We start from the raw sequence: 12,524 nt of genomic DNA, 5'->3' as shown, positions 1-12,524 counted from the left end.
ACGCGGGCTGGGGCGCAATACTGGCACACTCGTGCTGCCCGGTACTGTCCTTGAAAAACTCATTTCAAAAGAAGTCGCTCGAGACACTCGTCTCGGCACGTCTATGCCACAGGGTAGCTCACTTAGGCCACAGGACTCAGGGGTGGTGGAGAGCTAACACCTTGGTACCTCTATAGTAAATTTTGAGTCATTTTCAATCTTCCAAGCATAGACATAATTTTGGTGATTGATCGACATCATATTATTTGAACGTGAATTAAAACGTGACAAAAAAATGTGAATGAATATAACTGGTCACCTCACATTAAAACTATTGAAAAACAAAGGTACTGTGAATACAATATTACATTAAAGTGGAATTTTAATGTGAAAAAAAGGGTACATTTATTAATTATTAATAATCAGCCATGAAAAAAACTTGCAATTGAAGCAAAGGTAGAACTATATTATTACTGCAACCATCATTTATTTCATGGAAATTAGATCTTATGGGGCCTCCCCAACTACACTCCATTATGCATGAAACCTTCAGAATTTTCTGTTCATAAATCATTTTTAATTATTATTTTTTTAATTATTATTTATAAATTTGAATTATAGGATATGATTTCAGATGTGAAGGTTGAAGGCAAACCTGTCACATGCATTTAATAAGTATTAATTATAATATAGTTTTTTTTTTTCATTTTTTACACAGACCATATATAAAATGAATTAATACACACATATATTCATTATCTTAACCCACATGAAGTTTGATGTGTTTGAATTTTCCCGCTCGATTATATAAATAAATTTATTTTATAAACATAATTAAATATTTGTTTATTAATTTTATAATTTAATTATGCTCATGTGTGACATTATTAAAAATTATTTCCACTCATACTGTCCCCTGACTCTTATTATATATAATTTACCCCTTCTGAATTTCACCCATTTTAAATATTTGTAGTCATGGAATTATTGTTATTTTAAATCTCAAATTTGCATTCAAACCCCTGCCAACATTTAGTTTTGTACTTCAGACCCTGCACTTTCCTTTATTTCCAAGTTGCACCCAGCCTGCTCGTTTTTAATTATTTCATTTTTTGCCTATTTATTTATTTATTTATTTATCGTGACCACATGTCGGCCATACCTTATCCACATTGTCTCCATTATTTTAATCTTTAAATATATATATATATATATATAAATGATAATATTACTCTGGTATAATTGAATGTGGAAGATTTTATATTTACACATATTATCCTTCTAAATTATAAATTTGATCTTGTAATACCTAAAGTTTATTAATAAAGTGAAGAAACGTGCGATTGTTGTTCGTTGTACACTATAGCTGGTGACAACCGCAATAGTAGACCGAAGGCATGGAACAATGTCCAAAACGATATTTGCTGAAATTTGTGAATTTAATGGGTTGAGGTGTTTTTAAGGAGAATGATTGAGACGATTAGAGGAAGAGACCCTAAATTGTGAAGGAATTCTCGTCGAAAGTTATCGAGCTTACCCTAAGTTGAGCATAGGTAAAATAAGAAAGCCTGAGGTATGGAGGACCGACCCGAGTTTTCATGAGAGTTGGCAGGTTCTAGAGTGTCTGTCAAGGACTCTCGCGCATATCCTAGACTGCCTAAGAAAAACATGTAACTTTTAAGTATGAATAAAATATCGAACGATTCAACCAACCAACCAATGACATAAGACTTAGAAACGGACTAAGAACTAGAAACAAGCTACTTACGGAGTATTTTATAGTTATGCTACTTTAATCTTTTTAAATCAAGTCTAGATGGAGCAATCAAGACGAGGGCGTAGACAAGCTGCAGAGCTATAGAGGCCAAACTAGATTAGTGTCTTGTCTCCTCACATGATATGTCTTATTAACTCAGTATTTTATGTTTAATTGTTTTGAAAAAGTTGTGTCCCGTCGTCTTTGAAATACTTGTAATGTTTGATTTGGCAAGGCAAATTCTAAAAAGTTTTAAATTATTGTGTACGTTCAAATACACCTAGTCAACAAGAGATGGTCTGTAACTCGAGTCTATCGAAAAACAAGCCGTTACAAATCTCTATTGTTTAAAAAAAAATTAGAATTTAGTCGTTAAAATTTTAAACGTTAAAATTTTATTTTTATAATTTAAATTTATAGGTTAAGGTAGTCTAACAATAAAAGAAATATAGAAAGGTGGTCCAAGAATCTCTGTGAAATTGTCAGCATCTGTATTAAGAACATATAATATAGTTTAGTGACTTTCCGTAGGCTTGAAAAGGCACAATATTAATATAATTAATCTAAATATAATTTTAATTTTAATAACTTTAAAACTAAATAATCTCCATACGAATTGGATAATTAAAATATTAATTTACACTATTAATGAAATGGGTTTCTTTTTGTAATTTAGGGAAATTTAGGGATAGAAATAAAATTTGTACAGAGGAGGACACTCTGGTAATAAATACTGTATTTTTCAGAACCAAAAAATCTCAGTGCTTGTCTGGCGGGTCAACAATCCACGTGTAACTCCTACGCTGCAGTTTAACCCCAGCTATGTGGGTCCTGATCATCCAAGTGGCATCTCCCACGTGATTCTTCTGCCATTTCTGTCCACCACCTAAACTAAACCAACAACGCTCTCTCCGACTCGAACCTCCGAAACAAAACGCACCGTTTCGTTCAAAAGCTCCTCCACCACCCACTCCTCGATGTCTTTCACTATCCCTTCATCTTCTTCTTCAAATCCAATTCCCCAAATGTCCATATCTTTTTCAATTATTCCATCTATGTCCTCCAACACCTCACACTTCGCACGTGGGAACTTTCTAACTTTCTCGCATACTTTCTCCACCACCTCCGCCCACCGCTCCGCCGCCGACCGCCGATACGGCCTACGCTCGATGTACGGCTTCAGCAACTCTTCCACCAAGTGGGAGAGTAATTTTCTATGGGTAATTGAAATATTATGATGGGTGTTGCCATTTTCAAGGAAATTAACAGAGGAGTACACTGATGTGGAAGTAGTACTACGGCGGAGGAGAATTTGTCTAATGTACTCCACCTCTGCCGTGATGTCGTGGTGGTTACGGCGGTTGGCGGCGGCGGAAGCGGTTGTGATGTTGATATTATTAATGGGTGGTAATTGGATGACGTGTTGGTGATGATGATGAATTGGAAAGTGGGATTGGTGGTTCGATGACTGCAGGCATCGCTTTGATTCCTTATCGCCCGTCTGTCCTGCAGCTTGATCCCGATTGCACGGCGGCGGCTGTAAGAAATAAAAAAAAACAAGATAAACATCACAACCGTATGATATCTTCCAGTTTAAGCATAAGAAACAATGAGTACAATCCCTTGCTTATAAATCCATGATCATTTCAGGATGACTTTGTATGAACCAAATTTACCTGCATTGGAGTTGGTTTAATGGGTGAGGAAAATGGGGGGTTTTTCTTGATGACAACGGTCGGAACAGAGCTAAAGCTCAAAAGCTTATCCGACAATGGAGTTTTCTTAAGAGGACTGTCAATGGCGGCCTTGGTGATTCTCGAGGGGACAACAAATGGCTCCTCTTGCTTATTACTCTTCTTCAACGCCGCCTTTGATATCACTTTTTGCTTCGGTTTGTTCAAATTCTTCGGCTCCACTACTCTCTGTCTCGGAGATACCGAAGAACAAGATAATACCTTTCTGGGTTTTGTTTGGTTAACCATTTCATGATCTCTTCTTGCATAGTTGGTGATATCATTGAGACCACCTTTTCTACTCATACTTTCTTTGATTTGCTTCACAATTTCCTTAGCGTAATGGCTTGGACTTGGGCTTGGGCTTGCATTTTCTTTATCATAATTGGGGATTTGAAGTGAAAGGCGTGGGTGATAATTTTCCACATTTGATCTTCTTTCACAGGAACTTCTTGGGGTTTCCGGTAAGGAACGAGAGGCTGTTCTTTGCTGCTTATGAAGAATTGGGTAATTAAGAGGAGAAGCAGAGGCTGTTCTTGGTGTGGTTGAAGGAGAGTTTGATTGAGGAAGAAGATCCAAACCCATTAATCTCGCCACTAAAGTCGGCGTCTTGGTGCTCGGAGAGTCGCCGGAAAATTTCTCCTTCGCCTCATTATTTCGTGATCCTTTGGTTTTGATTTGAAGAACACCCTTCTGCAATTCCATTACAATTCGTTTACAATTTCGTATTTCAATATGGATTTTTCTCAAGAACATCAATCAAATCACTTACTGGGAAATGCAGAGCATCCTGTTTTTGTTTTCGAGTACATGATAATGGAGATTCTTCCTCTGATTCCAAACTGTTTCTTGGAGCTTCAGTACCTGAATTTTTCACAGACCCATTACTCAAAATCCGATTTTTTTTACAGAATCACAGAGAGAATATAAAAATAAAGAAAACCCATGATTCAAAATTCAGTACCTGTGGAAATACGATGATCAAGTGGGTTGAGAGAAACAGGGTGTGATGGAGGAGGAGGGTGATGGTGGTGTTGATTCAAAGGATGAAAATCAAAGAGATGAAACACAGCGCACATACAGCCAGCAGAAGTAGAAGAAGCTTCATGATCATCAAGAACACCATTTGGATCCTTATTAGCTCTGGCAGTTCTTCCGGCATGTCCGGCGGTGGAAGACCTCTGCTTCCCCATAATGGGCAAACCCCTGGGTTTGGAGCTTCAATTATGAGGAAATGGAAAGAGAGAGAGAGAGAGATTGTTTGTTATATGGCTCTCGAAAAGCGGATGAAATGAAGCATATTTATACAAGGCAGGAGGATTAGAATGCAGGAATTTACGTACACCAACAACGAGTATGATGATTGTTGTTCTGTAAAATTGAGGTTGATAGTTATTTTTCACTGAAATTACCTCGACTTTCTATCCGCCATTGTTGCAGAAGCAGACAGTTTCTCCCTCTTGGGTTACTGTTCTACACTCACTCCCAAGTTTTACTGCACCGATACCCAAAAAAACCATAACCCTTTTTTCTCTTTATCTTTCTCTAGGGAATTGAAATGGCCGAAGGGAATAAGTGTAAATACGATGGAGAACGTACACTTGGTTGCCTTTGCAGTTAGCAGACGTGGGCTGGATAGCTGCTTTATTTTAGCCTATTTTTCTAATATCTAACTTTATGTGGATCGATATTGTCTGTTTTAGCCTGTTATGTATAGCGCTATTAAGCCTCTTATGTATGGTATCGTGGTATTAGAGAGCCTCAAAGTTTTAGCCTCTTATGTAGCCAGTTTTAGCCGGTCTCAAAGTTTTAGAGCGCCTTTATTAGAGAGAGTTTTCCACACCCATATGAGAAATGTTTTGTTTCTCTCAGACAACCGACGTGGGATCTTACAATTTACTCTCCCTTGGAGGCCCGACGTCCTCGTTGGCATACCGTTTGGGGTCTGGCTCTAATACCATTTATAACAACTCAAGTCCCCTGCTAGTAGATATCGTCTGTTTTGACCCGTTGTGTATTGTCGTCAATTTCACAGTTTTAAAATACATCTACTGAGAAGAGGTTTCCATACTCATATAAGGAATATTTTGTTTCCTTTTACAACCGATGTGGGATCTCGCAATCCACTCTCCCTTGGAGGCCTGACGTCCTCGTTGGTACACCTCTTGAGGTCTAGCTCTGATACCATTTATAACACCTCAAGCCCACCGCTAGCAGATATCGTTCATTTTGACCCGTTGCATATTGTCATCAGTCTCACAGTTTTAAAATACGTCTGATAGGGAAAGGTTTCCACACTCATATAAGAAATGTTTTGTTCTCCTCTCCAACCGATATGGGATCTCACAATCCACCTCATGTCTTCGTTAGCACACCGTTCGGTGTTTGGTTCTAATACCACTAATAACAGCTCAAGTCCAGTAAATATTGTCCACTTTGTCATGTCAATATCGTTATCAACCTCACAGTTTTAAAACGTGTCTATTAGAGAGAGATTTTCACACCCTTATAAAGAACGTTTCATTCCCTTCTCCGATTAACGTGAGATCTCACAACTATACCCTTTGAACTTTGAATGTATTAAGATAGATCTAATAATAAAAAGCGTTGATACGATGCATGGTTTTGGAAAAGGAATAAAAATGAAATTGAAAAACTTTACACTAAAGTTGGATAAAGAGGGAAGCTTTTTGTTTTTGTGTGCTGAATTCAAACAAGATTTGATGAGAAAATGTATGAAAAGATTAAATAAAGTTGAAAGTATATTAATAGTATAGTTTGGGAAATGCATGTGAAGGGAGGTTGTTTGGATATGAGACATGAGAAGGCATAAAGAGGGATATGGAGGACAGTATCAACCTGTAAAGTGCTCACTTTTAATCCCACTTCCAAACATACTGACAAACACCATCTCAACTCTATTCAATCTTCCGTCTTAAACCCTTTTGAACATCGAGAAATTATCGAAAGAAACTATAAAAACAAAATATATATATGTCGATACAAAAACTTCTCTTCATAATATAAGAGCCAAAACTCACTGCTAACAAGTATCACTGTTTTTGTTTTTAAAATGTGTTCGTGTTTGAAAAATATTCCAATATTATTTGCATATTTCCTATAAACAAGTAAAATGCTACCAAAATAATAACAATAATAAATAAAGAAGCTATTTTTGATAAATCTTAGGTTATATAAAAAGAAGATAATAGTTATGCACATTATTCTAGGACAATGTCTTGTTTCAGTTTCAGTTTTTGGGTAAAAACTTTGCAGATTCCCTCCTTACGATAATATTCCTTTCAACTTAATCCTCATCTATCTATATATATATATATATATATGTATATAGAGAGAGAGAGATTTAAAATTCAAAAGTTTGGGTAAGTATTGGAGTGGTGGACATATGATTATATGGTGAATTGGAGTGACATGCCATTATTTTGATGCATTCATGTTCCATCTCTAAATACCACTCACACAAACACTCCTTAGCCCACACACATCCTTATGTCCCCCGAATCACGCTTTCCCGACTTAAAAGTGTTACTATATGCAGGTAAAATATGACTGAAAAAGTAAAGGAAAAGTTCGAGTGTATGGAATCATTCATAGAAACCCTAAGTTTGAAATGTTAAGAAATAAAGAATTTTTTAATGAATAAAAGAACGATATGTAAAATATGAATTCGAGTTTGACTATGTATTCATGTACTTTTGTAACATTTGAAAAGAAAAGAAAGGTAATAACGAGAGAATAAAAATGTTCAGTAAGTAGCATTACTTGTGAGGTCAAATGCTAATAGATGTTAGTTTACGACCCTTTGGTGGTATTAGGTCTATCCCAACGCAATATTTCGAACAAAATATTTTGACCAAACATGAAGGAGAGATACCCGAAACTAAAGTATGAGTTAATCATGTAAGACAACACATCGTTAGAGGTTAGTTGACGACTCTCTTGCAAAACTTGGTCTATATTATGATAGTACCTCTAATAGATATTGTCCGCTTTAACTCGTTACGTATCGTCATCAGCCTCACAGTTTCAAAACACGTCTACTAGGGAGAGGTTTCTACACCCTTATAAGGAGTGTTTTGTTTCACTCTCCAATCGATACGGGATCTCACAATCCACTACGCTTAGGAGCCCAGCGTCCTCGCTGGCACACCACTAAGTGGTTGACTCTGATATCATTTGTCACAGTCTAAGTCCACTACTAGTAGATATTGTTTGTTTTGCCTCATTACGTATCATCGTAAGCCTCACAATTTTAAAACGCGTCTACTAAAAAGAGGTTTCCACACCCTTATAAAGAAATGTTCCGTTCCCCTCATAGTACCTCATGAAAAACACATGTAAGAAGAAGTGCACTGAAAGACAATTGTCACAACAATCATCATAAACTACGGAGCCTTCTACCGGTCATAATCATTCAAAATCAGTTCACTCAATAATTAGATGCTTCTCATCGCCATGCTAGACAACATACTCAAGCAAATCACGTACGGAAGAGAAATACTTTAAACTTGAAATTAAACACATTAGATATTTGATAGGCATTATATTCTCGAATCATGGCAGATATTGAAGTCATCAGTTTATAGAAATTTGGAGAAATGGGTATTGTCGTTTTATCGAAACGCTTCAAACTTATGAATCAAAATTGAAAATTTTACTCGAAAAGTGCACAAGAACACAAAAATGGTACTATTTGGAGATAGGAAAGTTGAGAGAAATGGGTGTGAGGCCCCTCCTTGTTCCCATAACCTTATTCAATCATACCACTTTTTCCATTATTAAGAGAGAGATGGGGTTTCCCTTTCTCAATTATTAATATTCTTCTTCTATTGTCAGTAAGTCTTTGGATATATAGAACATAAGGAACGCATAGTTTGATGTTGAAATTTAAAGCAAAAACACAATGATTCAGCTTTGAATCATAAACACATTCATTATTCAACGCTCATATTACATCGATCTTATACAACATGGGACTATTACACAATTGGGAGCTCCTCCGGCAGCCACGACCGGCGGCGCCACCGTGGAACACCTGCCTTGAACATGTTGGTTTTAAAGTATGAGTATGTAGCGTGCAGGACACTCTTTTGACTCGGTTTTACTGCTGCAATTACGAGGAAATGAACAGCAAAAAAACAAAACAAAAGGAGAAAAAAAGTTTTAACTTTTTTCACTAGGGTTATTACTACTTTTCTTTTTAATACAATTATTCAAAACAATGAATTTGAATATTATTGTGACGAGTACCAGTAGATATTGTCCGCTTTGATCCATTACGTGTTGTTGTCAGCTTCACGGTTTTAACCCAACGTCCTAGTTGGAACACCACTTGACGATTGACTCTGATACTATTTGTAACAGTTCATACACACCGTTAACAAATAGTATTAGCTTTAGCCCATTACGTAACATTATCAGCCGCGTTTTAAAATCGTGAAACTGGTGTGATACATAACAAGTTAAAACGAACTAACTAATTGAGTTTAAACTATTAATATTATGACCGTTTGTATTTAAAAAGAATAATATTATATTTTTTTTATAAATTTGATTATTAGTAACATTTAAATGCCATTTGATAATCGTATTACTCTGACAAGTTCAATTATTTAATAAGATGATAAATTATGAAGCCTTCAATATTGCAAAAACTCAGTATTTTATATTGAATATTCTTATTCAAAAACTATTTTATTCTGAATAATAATAATAATATAAAAGGGAGAATGTTACCGTTGAGGAGCAAGAGTTAGGCAGGCTGTGGATAAAATAATAATAATAATAATAATAATAATAATAATAATAAGTTATTTGATTCATTTTTTTAACACATAAACAAAGAGAATATCTGTATATTTTTAAAGATTTTAACTCAAATTAAACTCCATCGTTACATAAAATTTTAAATATTTTTATCAACTAAAATTTAATATTTTTTTAACTTTATTATATTCTCGACTTTTTTATATAATATTTAAAATGTGAATCGATAAACTACATTGACAAACACGAGAAAGTTTGAATCAGTCTTTGTAGAGGCTATTAATTTAGTCAAATCTAATCTGTTTGAAGTTCTCCCCCAACATGACACTCTTTCTATTGCTACGTAATACTATTTCACTGCTTGTAGAACACACGTATGGTTGTCATTGATTCTTGAGATATCACAGTTACAAGTGTTTATATGACCTAGAATCCGACCCTAAATCACAGAGGTTAAGTATGTTAGATTTATTTTTTTTTTATTTATTTATTTTTTTTCAATTTGGATTGGATTGAATTTCTAAAAACTAAAAATTTAAGTTAATTGGGAGGTTGACATTTTTTATTGATTAATTCAACAAAAATATGGTTGACCACTACTTATTTTTAAAATTATTAGGAAGATTAAGAATATTAGTTTAATATTTGATGTTTATGATTTTTTTTTTTATTTATTAATGTAATATATATATATATATATATATATATATATTTGGATATTTTTAAAAATATATTTTTTAAAAAATTATCCAACTAATAAATTTGGGTTGGGTTGTGAACTGGGCTCGAGTAATGGGCTGGAGTAATCCTTTAATTGGTACGATAATCCTGAAGGCCCAATTAGGCCCAGGCAACCAAACTCTTGTAAGCCCAATATTGGTCTGATGCATTCGGGTCCAACAATTTGATCGAGAAATAATAGGGCGAGGGGTTGATTGTTCTCTGATGGCAGAAGCACAGGGACAGAAGAGAAAAATGGCGGGTAGAAGAAGGGAGGGAGATTCGAAGAAAACAGCCCCATCTTCCCACCCATCTTCCCAGTGGCCAGCCATTAAACCCAAGCAGGATCTTCAGATAAATCGCCTCAAAGAAAATGATCTTTTCACTGTAAGACTTCAGATCATAATTGCCTTTGAACTCTCCATTTCTTAATAGGTTTTCATTTTGTTCATCTTCATTCTTCTTCAATCCCTCAATTTCTTCCTTTCTCTGTTTTTCATTCATCTTTCCCCGTTCTCGCTAGTGGATTACTTTTTACTGTCGAGATTATATCGTGAAATGGCTTCTTGACGCAACTTGCAATATTTCTTGCCATACCCATTTCAATTTTCCATTTTCTGAATAAGAAATTACCTAAATTTGATTCTCAACAATTTTGAAATGTATCTGATAACTAGCTAATTCCATATTCTTTGCTTCAGTACTTTTTGGTGTCGGAATGAATGTAAGAGTTGAATCTATGCAGGTACCAAGTTTTTTCACAAGTGTGGAGTCAAAAGCATTCATCAAAACTGCAGAGTCGATGGGTTTTGTTCATCAGGGGAGCCTCGGTCCTTCTAAAGGAGAAGCTTATAGAGATAATGATCGAATCTCGGTGAATGATCCTGATTTAGCAGACACCATTTGGCGTTCGGGACTTGATAAACAATTTGCTGATATTAAAATACGGGGAAAAGTTGCTGTTGGGTTGAATCCAAATATCAGATTTTACAGGTGACTTCAGCTTTACTTTCTTATCAAGCTACTATGCTTTTAGGGGATTGTTGGCTCATTACAAAGCTTTCGATACTTATGGATGAATTGGATACGATTAAGTGTTACATGGATACACATGCTTATTCTTCTTGCCTTCAAGTTTCAAATTATATCAATCTAAGTTGAGCTATAATGCACAGATTATACTTCGTTTTCCTACTACTTTGAATGGATCAAGCATGCTTATTAACTTTGCTATAACAATCATAGTCTGCCCTTAACAAACACCTTGCTATAACTATGGTATTTCAGATACAACGTTGGTCAGCGCTTTGGACGTCATATTGATGAAAGTGTTGATCTTGGAGAAGGCAAGCGAACGTACTATACTTTGTTAATATATTTAAGTGGAGGTTCCAAAACTAAGACAAAAAATGATACCAACAATTCCAAAGATCCTTCTTCTGAGCCTCTAGTTGGTGGGGAAACTGTTTTCTATGGTTGGAGGAATGTCGTTGTGGCTGAGGTGAATTCCCTATTTTTATTTCCAGTTTCTTTGCTCCGTTTACTTACGATTTTCCTTATTATCACTCATGAACTTGCATGAGAGTCACCTTATTCGTCTTCTTGTCTTTCCCTTTTCCTGGTATTTCAAGTTCCTTGCATTTTTGTTTTTCTTTGCTTTGGTAGGTTGCTCCTACTGAAGGGATGGCTCTTCTGCATCTTCATGGAGACAAGTGTTTGTTGCATGAAGCTCGCAACGTTACCAAGGGTGTCAAATATGTTTTCCGTTCAGACGTCATATTTTCTTGACGATAAGTTTAGGTAATTCTGTTGATTCATTGGTTGAGTTTCATGTTATGTAGCAGTATTTGTAACCTAGCCTTCTCTTTTCTTCCCTAGTTCCATTTTATTTGTCCACAATTTATATATTTCATCGACTAATACATATAATTGATGACAGGTTGTCAGTCTTGACGAAAGATAATTGAATTACCTACACATGGTTAAGATTGTGCTATTGACTTGGTTATCTACAGGCTCCATGATGTCGGGAAAACTGCCAAGCAGGTCACTAAGGTATCCTCCTCATTTGATTCAATGTCTAAACACCAGATTTTATATTGTAAAAGAGCTCGTCCAAAGTTGATTTTCTTGCGTCCAGGTTGGTCCCTGGAATAGCTAAAGAATTCAGTGTATTACTACTTGAAATGGAACTGTTCATAGTCTTATAAGCTGTATTACTTGGTGGCTTGTTGAAATATATGACATTCTACTGCATATGCCACTGATATATGCTGTTTGTTATATTTACCTTCTTTCCTTTTCTGCCAAAGGAATTTTATTTTCTAAATTTGATGTTTCATCTCTTGTGTCATGATTGTAATTCAAAATTTCCATCTTTTTGTGGCTTTTGAATTAGGGCATTACAAAATGGTTCATTTTTATCGTATTCAGAAACTTAGATTTATAGGACGGGTGAGTGTATTGTTTGAAAAAACTCTTCTTGATTGAAGAGTTGTGTTCAACAATATGACATTAGAGCGAGGTTGGTATAGGTTATCATATCTCCT

The 12,524-nt window shown here is 35.4% G+C and overlaps 2 protein-coding genes across 2 annotated transcripts; one reads left to right on the top strand and one right to left on the bottom strand.

The window, feature by feature from the left end:
- Positions 1–2,356: 2,356 nt before the first annotated feature.
- On the bottom strand, positions 2,357–5,030 carry LOC111801640 (uncharacterized). The gene is made up of 5 exons (XM_023685698.2): positions 4,881–5,030; positions 4,433–4,686; positions 4,241–4,332; positions 3,412–4,161; positions 2,357–3,272 (listed from the first exon to the last, which is right to left on the bottom strand). Exons 1-5 carry the CDS (start codon positions 4,898–4,900, stop codon positions 2,622–2,624), a joined length of 1,767 nt encoding a protein of 588 aa, XP_023541466.2. The 5' UTR covers positions 4,901–5,030; the 3' UTR covers positions 2,357–2,621.
- Positions 5,031–10,163: 5,133 nt separating this feature from the next.
- On the top strand, positions 10,164–12,260 carry LOC111801646 (2-oxoglutarate (2OG) and Fe(II)-dependent oxygenase superfamily protein). Its single transcript, XM_023685705.2, has 5 exons — positions 10,164–10,362; positions 10,721–10,968; positions 11,263–11,476; positions 11,641–11,775; positions 11,915–12,260. Exons 1-4 carry the CDS (start codon positions 10,201–10,203, stop codon positions 11,761–11,763), a joined length of 747 nt encoding a protein of 248 aa, XP_023541473.1. The 5' UTR covers positions 10,164–10,200; the 3' UTR covers positions 11,764–11,775; positions 11,915–12,260.
- The last annotated feature ends 264 nt before the right edge of the window (positions 12,261–12,524 follow it).

Source organism: Cucurbita pepo, chromosome 9, assembly GCF_057944985.1.
Source record: "Cucurbita pepo subsp. pepo isolate OVF chromosome 9, ASM5794498v1, whole genome shotgun sequence".
Classification (NCBI taxonomy): Eukaryota; Viridiplantae; Streptophyta; class Magnoliopsida; order Cucurbitales; family Cucurbitaceae; genus Cucurbita; species Cucurbita pepo.
The sequence above is the reverse complement of the archived record's forward strand: the minus strand, read 5'-3'. Positions and strand labels throughout refer to the sequence as shown.